At 52.8% G+C, this 12,148-nt stretch overlaps 1 protein-coding gene across 1 annotated transcript; it reads right to left on the reverse strand.

The window, feature by feature from the left end:
* Nucleotides 1-500: 500 nt before the first annotated feature.
* On the reverse strand, nucleotides 501-8,771 carry MOB3C (MOB kinase activator 3C). The gene is made up of 4 exons (XM_063104778.1): nucleotides 8,744-8,771; nucleotides 4,979-5,446; nucleotides 2,726-2,928; nucleotides 501-2,417 (listed from the first exon to the last, which is right to left on the reverse strand). The coding sequence occupies exons 2-4, from the start codon at nucleotides 5,394-5,396 to the stop codon at nucleotides 2,388-2,390; spliced, it is 651 nt and encodes a 216-aa protein (XP_062960848.1). The 5' UTR covers nucleotides 5,397-5,446; nucleotides 8,744-8,771; the 3' UTR covers nucleotides 501-2,387.
* Nucleotides 8,772-12,148: the final 3,377 nt, after the last annotated feature.

A 12,148-nucleotide genomic window follows, 5' to 3' on the forward strand; every position in this document is an offset into this window, starting at 1 on the left:
GCTCCAGCCAGCAACAAACATCTTCCTCTTGAGAATAGCTTCCTCTCCTGTAATTAGGGTTGGGACTATATGTTTACGCTGTCCTTTTACCCATTAGCTCCAAAAACCACCCAGATTATGGGGGCGGGGTGAGAATAGCCAGTGCTAAGTGACCTGAGCTGAAACAAGGAAAGATTCCCCATCAGCTTGAGTTCCTAGAAGGCAAGGACCAGCTCTCCCCACCCCAAGGGTCCTAGCTTAGTCTGGTCTAGAATTCCCAGAGCCCTGGGAGAAACTTGGTGTCCCCACCCTGCAGAGATGGGCCAGACATGACCACACCAGCTAGCCTTCCATGTGGTCCAGGATCTCAGGGCAAAAGATCTTCTCAGCCCCATTCTGGCTCAGCTCCTTCCACAATCTGCCAGGAGCCATGTGGCACCCAGACCACAGCTTCCCACCAGTGGCTGCTTTAGTTTGCCTCCTTTATTTTACCAAAAATAACAATAAAATCTTCCCTCTGTTTCACAAAAATAAATTTTCCCACTTCCCCTTTCCACAATCAGTCCTTGCCAAAGCCTAGAATACATCTTGTAACCCACAGTCCACCCTAGGGGAAGCTCTAACTCCCCTTACTCCAGACCCTCTGGCAAAGCTGCCAGGCAAGCATTTTCCCTTGGGATCTTCTCTGGAGGCAGCAGAGGCAGCAGTCCCAGGCCCAGCTGGCTGGCCCCAAGATCACCATCTGTTTCCCCAGAGGGCAGGCAGCTTCTAGGCCATTGAGAGGGGCATGATTTTGGAGGCTTGGCTCAGCAGACAACCCTAGCCAATCCCAGGGGTGGTGAGACACTCTGGCATCAGGCTAGAAATCCTTGCTGAAAGCAGGAACAGTTGTGTCCTGGAGAGGGTCTGTCAAACCCTTTTTCCATGTGCATTTCTGTGTTGCAGTCAATGGGCCCTGTGGTGGGAGTCAGAATCCCTGGTTTCTACTCCAGCTCCACAAAAACCTCACTGTGAGGCCTTGGACAGGTTCTCCCTCCTCTTCTTTTGGCTTCAGTTTCCTCCTATGTACATTAAGAGAGTGAGACTGGATGATTCTCAGGTCCCTTCTGGCTCTTCATCCTGGCCTTCCAGAGAGGAGGCTCTGCGAGGGCAGAACTCAGTTCCTGCCTCAGTTTACCTATCTGGGTCTGGACATGGAGGTACTGAATAACGGAGTGCTGAATGAACATCCTGGTCTCTGTGGATAGATGTGTTCTGAGGTTCAGCTAAGCTGGAATGTCTCAGGGATGGTTGGGAGGGATGGAGGTACTTTTAGGATGGGATCTCTCCAAGCTGGAAAAGTCCATTCACCAGCTACATGATCTTTGAAGTCCTGGGATGGGAGACAAAACTCCAGAGTTCCCATTTCAAGTTCCACTAGCTCTTTGGGCTGGAGGATTATTTTGTGCTGGGCTTCAGATCCTAGGAGCCAGGTCTGTAGATTCTGGGAGCTAGACTGGAGTACATGATTCCAAATTTAAGGGCAAGGAACCTTTGTAGACGTAAGGAATCATACCCAATCCCCAGGGTGCTGTCTATAATCAGGCCCTTTTGGAGGTGGAGGGATGAGTGAAATGATAGCTCATGGGCATCCCTGGCTGAGCAAATCAGAACCTGTGTCTGTGGTGGGCCAGGGGTTTAGGAACTCAGGGCAAGTCTCCCCTTCCTACCTCCCCCAGCTCTCCAAGACTCATGATGATGGAAGATGGTAGCCTGGAAAGTTCAAACATAGGACTCCATCTACAACCACATTTTGTGCACTTACACACATGGTCAGATACACTGAGCGGGGACACTGACCTGTCATCACTGCTACAGTGGTCATGGAGTGATGGTCTCAGTCTTTTTACCTGTTTATCCATGCATCCATCCATCTATCCATTCAACATTTATAGAGAGCCTACCATGTGCCAGAGAAGGTCTAAGGCAGCTAGTTCTTACAGACACACACACACATGCACGCAGAGGCATCTGTGCTCACTCACGCACAGGATGCTCACTCCCTCGCACCTTTCTTGACATTACCTCAGCCACACATTCCCCAGATAGGCTTGGGAACCACCATGGAAGGGTAAAGTATCAGAGAAGAAATCTTCTAGCCTACCCTACTCCAAGACTTCATGCCAGGGGTTTAACTCCTCCTTACTCCCTGTTTGCCCACCTTGAAGCCTTCCCCCCCTTCTCCATTCACAAGGAGTCAGGGGGACATATAAGCAGACTCCTGAGAACCAGAAGTCCAGAGGCTTTGGGTGTGTGGAGGGTTCCCAGAGCCTTCAGACTCTTCTACCACCAGGCTCCTGAGGGTCCCCTGCCCCACCACTCTGTCTTCAGATGGTCCATCTGACGCGCAACAATGTCCAGGCCTGGGCTCAGTTACAGATCCGCTCTGTCATCTCCCTCTGCAGAGATACAAGGTGGGAAGGGGTCGGTCAGAGCTCAGCCTGTCAGGCAGCCCCTTCCCAAGTCACAGGGCCTAGCAGCTCTTCTGCCTGCACCTGGTCCCTTCTGCCCCCTAACCCCAACTCTAGGCTACAGATTTGGGCTTGCAAACTGACACTATTAAAGTACAGAATTCGCTGTTAAATGAATTGCCTTCCCCTAGTTTATCCACTTGGGTATTGGAGTTTCTTAAAGCAGGTAGCCTTTGGATCTGAAAACTCACAGAGCCTAGCTTTGGTGGGGAAGGGCAGTGGGGACTTGGCCTCACCAGTGGCTCCAGCTCCCTCTGGTCCACCAGGCTGAACTCGCGGATGAAGTAGTAGAAGTGCTTGTAGCAGGTGTTGACATGCGCCTCTGCCCCCATGCTGAGGATGCTGTCGAAGTGGTGGATGTAGACATGGACAAAGACTCGAAAGAGGCGGGTCAGGATCTTGGTGCAGACCTGCTGGAAGTTCTTGGGGAAGGGAACTCCTAGAGGGTGGGGAGGGGCAGAAGGGGGATAAGCATTCTGGTGACAAAACTCTGCCCAACCCTGCCCTCCCACACACAGGCAGCCTTTGTCCAGGATGGCTTTTTCCCCAGCACACACTTCTCAGCACACTTCCCTCTGGGAGATAGACTGGTTTCACTTTCTTCCATCGTTTTCTTTTTAATGAAACACAAATCTGACTGTGACTTTCCCTTCCTGAAATATAAATCATCTTCCACATTTTCTCATAGCCTAAAAGCAGGGCTTTGCAACCTTGTTGGGGATCACTGACCAACCCTCTTTAGACTATGATGAAAGTTATGGCCCAAACTCTCCTGCCAAATATGTGCATCTGCAGATTCTCACATCATACCTTTGTATGCAATTCCAAGGGGAGTTCACCAATGTCTGGGTCTGTTTTTAAAAACCTGGGCCTTCAGGATTAAGCCTGACTTCCCAGCATGGCACTGCTCAAGGCCTTTCTTAATCGGATCCTGATCTCCCTCTCCAGCCCCACCCTGAGTCCCTCCTCTTTTCAACATTCGCACAGCAGGCCTGACTCCCAATCTTGAAAATTACTAATTCTTCAAGAATTAGTTCATATATATCCCATTCTTTCAAATATTCAATAATACAAAGAACCTTCCATCTATGAACTGGGCCCTTTGCCTTTTGCCTCTAATCCTTACAACAATTCTGCTGATGGGTATGACAGACATTCTGCATATGACAAAACAGAGGTATATAAGGGTGAAGTCAGTTTCCCAAAGCAACATAAGAGTTAGTACAGACCGGAGACAGGATTCACACCCTCTTTGCACTGTACCCTGCCTGCAATAAGCAGTTTCTGCACATCCCCCCACACTCAGGGCGGAGCTCTTGGTAACTTATGCCTTCTTTGCTGTGGCAGAGTCATCCCAGGGTTAAAGGCTGGGGTCTCACAGGCCTAGGGAGGTAAGGCTAGAGGGAATAAGGGCCCAGATTCAGGTCTATACTGACCCACCCAGCTCATAGACCCTTTGTCTTCCTTGCTGCTCTCAGGTGAGGTTGAGGCCTGTCTCCTTGTGAGCCCTTCCAGGTGCAGACCAGGCCCCTCAGACTTGTCCTGCCCATCTAGACTTGGGGTCCTGGGCTCCAAGTGACCTGAGTTCCAGTTTTGAGCCTCTCCCAATTCAGTACACTTTCCTTTTGGCCTCAGTTTCTTCCTATGTAAAATGAAGGTGCTCATTCTTAGGCATGATAGTGCAGGAAATGGCAGGCCACGGGCTGGGGAGGAGCCGTGGGCATTGAATTGTGACTCAGTGCCCAGATTCCTTCAGCATTCAGACTTCTCTCCTTTGGGCTTGACCACCCTGCCTCACCCATCTCTGATTCCTATAGCCTTAGCATGGATGAACATGAGGCCAGGTGGAAGCTGGGGCCCAGGGTGCAGGTGGGGCTGCTATGATGAAACACGGTGTCATGGCTGCTCAGCTCCCTGACCAAAACCCTCCTTTTGCTGCCCTTGGGTGGGGAAGCAGGGCCAGGGTGACATCACCCATCTCTCCACCCCATCCTCACTGGCTGAGGCTGCCTAGCTGCAATAAGAAAAGGCCCCATGGCCTGGGCCTGACAAGGAAAATTTTTGCCCTCAAAGCCCCAGTCTGAGGTGAAGATACCATCTGCCTGCCACCACCCCACCCCACGGCCAACCCCTTCCCTTTCCTGTGGCCAGAGTGAGCAGGAGCTCCTAGGAGACTGGAGGTCAAATCAGCCCAAGCAGGCGGACCTGCTATGAATACCTTGGGGCACCTGTTCTGGGAGGTTCTGAGAATCATAGTGTCTGTGGTCTTGCCAGAGTGGTCCCTAGTGACAATCAAACTTCAGACAAGAAGAGCTCCAAATTGGGAGTCAGGCAGTCCTGGTCAAATGCTTGACCTTGAGCAAGACACTTAACCTGTCTCAGCCTCAGTTTCCTCTTCTACAAAACTAAATGGCTTGTCTGCGTTAAGGGCTCCCGGTGACTCCCTCCCTCCCTGGCCCAGGCTTGCCCACGGGCCAGGCGGCACTCACCAACACGCGTGGGAAAGACGTCCTCGTCGTTGATGAGGCCCTCGATCCAGTCCATGAGCAGCGCCATGTAGCGCGGCGCCGAGAGCTTGGCCGGCCGCCGGTACTGGCGCTCGTCCTGCCAGCGGTACTCGTAGCGGGGCCCGCCGGCCATGACCGGGCAGCTGGTCTCACTGCAGCGCTCAGCCATGGTGCCGTAGATGAGGTTGATGCGGTTGAAGAAGTCCACCACGTGCACGGCGATCCAGTCGTCGATGTTCTCGCCGGGTGGCAGCCTCACCACACTGCGCAGGTCCAGGCCCGACTTAAGCGACGCCTGTGCCTTCTTGTACAGCTCAAAGCGCTGCGTACCTGGCTCAAAGCGCTTCCGTGGCCGGAACGTCTTGTCCTTGGCAAACACCTGCTTCAGGCACAGCGCCATGACCAAGTCGGGAAGAAGCTGGGTGTCCAGGGGCACGGACTTGAGGATGCCTTGCCAGGGACAAGAACATGAGGAGGGGGTACGGTGGTCAGGGCCTAATCAAACAGGCTTTGACGTCCCAAATACATCATTTCCCTCTCGCCTCTCAGCCTTGGGTCAACTCTGCATCCTCTACCTAGAATCTAAATCGTCATCTCCTGGGTCCAGAGCCCCCTTTCCAGGCTACCTTGCTAAGTTCTCCTGCTAAGTCCCCACAGCCCTCCCATCTGGTTTTGTTTCCTTGGTGTTTTCATTACATCTCAGGAGGTCTGGGCTTGCGCTCCAAACAGGTGCTCATCAGACTTGGTGTTGACATTAGAGAGGTTGGAGAGGGGCCCTGTGGGCCCACTAGGAGACAAGGGCCGGATGAGATGACATCTGAGAGCCCCACATGCCAGCTGGTGCAGCGTGGGACAGCCCAGTTGCATTGTACTGGGGGCAGGGGGAGGGCCTTGGCCTTCAGCTTCCTCTGGGATATCCCGTAGTCCATCCGGCCACCGGGGATTCCCAGGGAGCAGGAGGGACTTTTCTACCAAAAATGTCCTTTCCTTTTTTTCTGTTGCCCAGAAAGAGGAAAGGGCTCTCACGTGGCCAGCTGGGCAGCCTCTGAGTGTAGCTGCAGGCGCTGGAGGAGGGGGAGGGTGGCAGGCCTAGAAGGGTGCTGGTGCTCCTGACAGTGGCTAGAGATCCTTCTCCCAAGCCAGCCTCCTCCAGCCCCAAATTGAACAAGCCACTGGCCCCTCCCTCTGCACCTGACACTCAATAGATGTTCCTAGAGCACCTACTATGTGCCTGGCACTGGGAGGTTGGAGAATACAGTCAGATCCATGCAGCTGGCTCCAGCTAGAGCTCAGACGTATTTGCTTTGCCGCTTAGAACTGAAGGATCCCAAATTCGGAACGGAGTTTGGGGACAGCGATCCAAACTCCAGGCCCAGAGGCAGAGTCCTGGGTTCTAGTCCAAGGCCCACCACAGGCTTACTGGGTGACCACTGTAGAATCATGGATTTGGCTCATACAAATCCTGGGTCACTCTGATGTAGCCAGGTTTCTAAGACTCTCAGGGTAGTCATGTAAGCTCCCCTGTGAGTGTGTGAGCTATTGGGAAATGCCAACCCAGGTACCTGCTGAGAATGGAATTTAGCCACAAACTGAACACTGACCCTGACCCCAGACTGGGCACTAAGGCTGAGTATAAGTTAAACACTTAGCTCTTGCTCCAGGTTGAACTCTGACCTGGTCCTGACCCTGCTCAGTTTGAGCCCTGACCCTAGCCCTACACTGAGGCTTGAATACAGCCACTGACAAAGCCTGGCCTTGACTTCAGATGGACTGGCTGACACAGGAGCATTTTTCTTTCTCACATCTCTGGTAATACTGGGACAGGATTGGGGACGGGAGGGTGGGAACAAGATGACAATTGGCTGTAAACAAAGGTATGGCACATATTGGGATGGGAGGAAGGTGTTACTTCTGGCAACAAGTCAAGCTAGCGGAGGTGTTTGGAATAAGAGTCCTTCCTTGTACCCACAACAGACAGGCCAGAATGGGGACAGTCAAGTAAAATGAGAGCAGTTTGGAGCGTAGGGAAAGGCCTTCCAGCACCATCTTGTCCTCTTGAAAAAAACTCAAAGATGCAGAAGGTCATTTCATCCATACTGACTCATCAACTTCTCACCCAAAGAAATTGCTAGGGTGGGTCCTGAGCTTCCTGAGCAAAGAGAAGATTTCTATGCTTCACTTGCTGTATCCATTTTAAACTCTGCTTCCAAAATCATTCACATTGCAATGAGGTAGGGTTCCTGGGTTCTCCACCTTTGCATGGCCCCCTTTACTGACATTTACAAATAGACCCTCACCGTGGCATTCCACACCTCACCCCACCTTTCCTGCCCCCCTTCCCACCTCCCTACACTAACCACCCTGGGTTTCCTCCTGATCCCTGAACAGGTCCCCCACCCTCCTGGCTCTGTGTGTTTTCTTACACTGGTCCTATTGAATGCTACCTCCTTCCACAGCCTCCTCTACTGAACCCAGATCCCCTTCTCCTTGGGCAGAGGCTGCTCTTTGGCCATTGCTGTCCCCACCCCACCCCCAGCTTAGGACAGACCTGGTCCAAAGTCATTGCTCAGGTGTTAAGGAAAGCTTAGATCCAACAATCTTAGAGTTGAAATAGCACTGAGAAATCAACTGGCCCAACCCACTTATACAGAGGGGGAAACTGAGGCCCAGAAAGAGGACTTAAGGAGCCTGCATTCACATAGCAAGTTATAGGCAGAACTGAAAACTGGGATGAGGTGGGACTCAGGCCATGACAAGGAGTAAATAACCATTTTCTTGCACTGGATGGTCACTGGTCTGGTGGAGAGAGGGAAGCATTTTCCCCATCAAACAGACCAACCTGCTTCCTGTCCCCACATTCTGACCCCCTCAGAGCAACTTGAGTGTCCTAACCAGCGAGCTAGAGTCTCACCTTCCTGCTGTAGAACTTCAGGGCCTGGGTCTTTCCCCAGGAAAATGTAAGCTTGTGAGTGGGTACAGGGCAGGTGCCCTTCTATCCATGCCTTTTATCTCTCTTCACTCTCCACCTCCATGCCCTCACTGAATTTCTGTCTCTCATGGAACCTCTGTCCCGCTCCCTGAACCACTGCTGTACCCCTCCTTATCCCCCATTTCCGAATACTGGGTGTCCTTTTACCCTAGAATGGCCAGTGGCTTGCTCACTCCCTGGGTGGGCATCTAGTCTTCCCAAATGAAGACACCAGGGTGACCCTGCCTGTTTCTGACATTTAGCCCCCTGCCAAGGCCACACCTGCCACTTCTTTGGCCTGACCCAGGATCTCAGCCAGAGGATGGCCCCAGTTCGAACCCAGAATCCATCCTGGGACGCCCTGCAGGACAGAGATCCGAGAGAAAAGAAGGGGCGAGGACTCCACGCTCTCCCCGTGGTGCTCGGCCGCCCACGCCCCGCCTCCCTCCTTCCGTGCCCCGCCTCCGCCCTGGCCTCTCCCTGCATCCCCTACGTCCTCGCCCCCGCCCCAGCTGTCAGGCCTAGACAGGTCGTAGGACCCAGAGGAGCCGGCCTGACATTTCCGCTCCCGAAGACACGCCCCCTCAACCCCCACCCCCAACCTCGACTTTCGCCGCTCTGAGCCTCCACCCCGGACTGAGGACTGTGGCCAGCCTGCCTTCTGGCCGGGGTGTCTCCGGACGGTGCCACGCCGGGACAGCCGAAGAAATGAAAGTGGAAGCAAGGCTCGTGCTTCCGTGTGCGCGGCAGGGGCGCGGGGGGCGCGGGCGCGCACTCACGGGGTCCGCTTGGGCGGGACAGCTCGAGTTCTCCTCTGGCCGCGGGGTCACATCCCCAGCCCGCTGGATCACCCTCCTTCTGCCAGTCCTCTTGCCGTGCGTGTTCTCTCGCCTGTCCGTCTGTCCGTCTGCCTGGCTTGTTGGCCCCGCAGCCGCCCTCCACCCCTGGAGTCGACGCCAGCTCCGCCCCGGCCCCGGCCTTGGCCCCGCCACGCTGCGGCCACGGGGCGGGGAGGGGGCGGGGAAAGGGGACTCCCTCCCCACCCCAGGACACAGACACACTTGCTCCCGCCTTCCCGTTGGGCAAAATAGTAACTGAGCAGCCCGCCCTCTCGTGTCTCCTTGAACCTCTAGACTGAAAAATGGGGACTTCTGTCTGCAGCAGAAACGAAAATGATGTTAGATATATAGTGGTTTCTTTGCCCTCCTAGAATCATCTGCGTCTCACTCGTCCCTAAACTCAATAAGGGGCCGGGGCTGTCTATCCACTCCCATGTCCTCAGCTTCGGAGGCTGAGGATAGCAGGCACAGTGAGGACACATAGCAGGCACTGAAAACTCGATAAATGAATGAATGAATAAATGAATGAATGCCGTGGAAATCGTGAGCTGAGTCCTTCACCCCTGAGAGGATTGGCTCTGAAGAGTGCTCGAAGAACAGACTTTATCTCCTCTACGGGGAGGGAGGACTTGGTCAGGCTGGTCTGACTCCTCCCTCCTCACCCAGAGTCACTCCATTTCCCACCTCCAACCTTTGTCCCACTGGTCCCACTTTGTAATACTTTCTTTCCCTTCTTCCTTCCAACCAAACCCAAACCCTTCAAGACCTAACCACTATCCCTACTTTTCTAACTGAGTTCCTTCCCTGACCATAGACAGATATCCCACCCCAGCATTCAATGCACACTGTGGTCCCCAGGCCCAGGGACCAGGTGGCTGGCTCTGTCTGGGATGGGAGAGAAGATTGGAGGCCTTCTGGGCTAGGAGGGCAAAGACAGACAGGGCTGGGCTGTACAAGTCGCCCTGGAGAGGGGTGGGAGGTGAGCAGGTGCAGTAGGAGAGAGCTGGGGGCTGGAGGTGGGCATTTACTATGGCACAAATGCCCCACTGGGCTCCACTTGGGTGTGGATCTTCTGCTTGCTCGATGGCGTGAGAGGACGCTGGATCCTTAAGAATTCCAGCTCATAGGGCCGGCCTGTGGCTCACTCGGGAGAGTGCGGTGCTGATAACACCAAGGCCACGGGTTCGGATCCCTATATAGGGATGGCCGGTTAGCTCACTGGGTGAGCGTGGTGCTGACAACACCAAGTCAAGGGTTAAGATCCCCTTACCGGTCATCTTTTAAAAAAAAAAAAAAAAAAAAAAAGAATTCCAGCTCATAGAACTGAGGATGTATTCTTTTGTCGAGCATCTATTTTTACCCCAGTGTAAAGTGCTCTGTATTTTTATGTCTGAGTCTTAACTTTGCCCTGAATCCCTTATAAGCAAATATTTGCATATAGAGGGATCTAATGCAAATCTACTTCATTTATTTGATATCCTAATCAATACCTTTTATTGAACATGACTCTGTGCACTGAGAGCAGGGGATTGGATGATGAAGCTGACCCTATCACTGACATCATGTGCTGACAGGTCAGCAGAGGTGACAACATACACAGAAAAGGCAAGGCAGAGCTCAGTCATCCAGAAGTGAGAATGTGGTTATAGACTGATGGCTGAGCACTTTGCAAGAGTGGGGTTATCTGCAGGAAACACATGGAACACCCAGACTGGGTATTTTGAGAAGAGTTTGATGAAGGCACTATTTATAAGTGTAGTCAGGATATAGGGAAACAACATGGATAGTGTATCACCAAAGTGCTGGTATAAGAGCAGGGAGTAGCTGTCAACCCTAGACTGAAGGAGTGTGGGGAGGGAGTGGTAGAAGTGGGAGCTATGAGGAGGGGGCTACTGTGCCTAAGGTCAAAGGGCATACCCAGCCCACAGCAATCATACAGGGAAGGGCTAGGGGTAAATAAGGGACCTCACCCCCCGCCATCCCTCTGATCCCTGGCCAGGTTTCCCCATTAGCTGAATCCTACCAGAAGTCAAGGACAAGGGAACTTGTTGCTGCAGCCCATGCAGGTTGGCCTCCTGGGCACAGAGTTGTATGGAGGAGGGTAGAGAGGCAACTGGAGGAGCAATGTGGGGTCAGGGCCGACTTCACAGAGAAAACGACTTAGAAACTGCTTGTGCTTTCCTTATCATTCAGTTCTAAGTATTTCATAAATTTCACTGTAATTTCTTCTTTAACTCTTGGATGATTTAGAAGCATGTTTTTTAGTTTCTCAGCCTATGGGAGGTTTATGTTTTTCTTGTTGACTTCTAATTATGTTGCATTGTGGTCAGAGATCATGGTCTGTAAGATTCTTTGGAATTTGACGTGACTTCCTCTGTGGCTTTGTACATGGTCATTTTCTGTACCTCTGAGCTGGGTTTTATAGGATGGGCAGGAGCTTATTTGGTGAAGAGTGAAAAGCGCAGAATCTTACACTGTGGGAAATATAGATGTCAGAAGAAACTTCAGAAGTTCCCAGCTCATCTGCAGAGTCCCTGGGTGGATGTGGGATGGGAGGCATGTGAAAGGGTTAGGGGAAACCAGAGAGAGCCCGGATCCCTCAAATACCTGTACCTTCTTTCTACTGCTCTCAATCTGAGCTAGAAAAACCATGTTCTTGCAGGAGGCTCTGCTGGGGCCGAGAACAAGGGAGAACAAGGTCCTAGCTTTATCATGCATTTGCTGTGTAACCTTGGGTTAGTCCTGCCCTCTCTGATGGCATGCTGTAACCCTACAGCACTGCACACTACAGGACAGGTGCTGTTCCCTGCCATTGTGTCCTGAGTGTCATAAGTGGTTCCAGAAGGGCTCACACAAGGCCCCTTCTCTGAAGCTTAGCAGGAGCCCTGAGGACCTAAGAGAGTATGTGTTCTCTTCCACTGCACAGCCCAGGCCAAGCCTCCCCGACAGGAGCTCCAGGTGGCAGTGGAGTGTTGTCCAGGGTCAGGAGACCTGGGCTCCTTCCCTGGTTCTGCCACTGTCCTGCTGTGTGTCTCTGGGAAAGCCCCTGCTCCTCTCTGGGCCTCAATTTCTGCATCTGCACCACAAAAGCATTTTCTAGCCATACCAAGTATCATTTCAAGTGCCTTATCAGAACCAGCTTCCTGTTCCTTCCCCCTCTGGGCCTGTACCCAGTGACTCCACTGATACAGAGTGGCCTCTTTCTGGGGACTCCCTATCCCCTCCTATGCCAGGAAAGAACCCCCATCCCCCACCCCTCCTGGAATGAGCTATTGTTTTCCCAATTCTCACCAGGCATCTGGCAACTACTATAGCCTGATAGAGCCGGTCTTTTCCTTACTCTCT

Source organism: Cynocephalus volans, chromosome 8, assembly GCF_027409185.1.
Source record: "Cynocephalus volans isolate mCynVol1 chromosome 8, mCynVol1.pri, whole genome shotgun sequence".
NCBI classification, from domain to species: Eukaryota; Metazoa; Chordata; class Mammalia; order Dermoptera; family Cynocephalidae; genus Cynocephalus; species Cynocephalus volans.

What these genes read in the sequence shown, in the direction of transcription:
- MOB3C (XM_063104778.1), bottom strand. Translation starts at nt 5,396, where the DNA reads ATGGCGCTGTGCCTGAAGCAGGTGTTTGCCAAGGACAAGACGTTCCGG. An exon ending in CGTCTTTCCCACGCGTGTTG is followed by an intron (nt 2,929 to 4,978) that starts GTGAGTGCCGCC and finishes CCCACCCTCTAG; the next exon opens with GAGTTCCCTTCCCCAAGAAC. An exon ending in AGAGGGAGCTGGAGCCACTG is followed by an intron (nt 2,418 to 2,725) that starts GTGAGGCCAAGT and finishes GTATCTCTGCAG; the next exon opens with AGGGAGATGACAGAGCGGAT.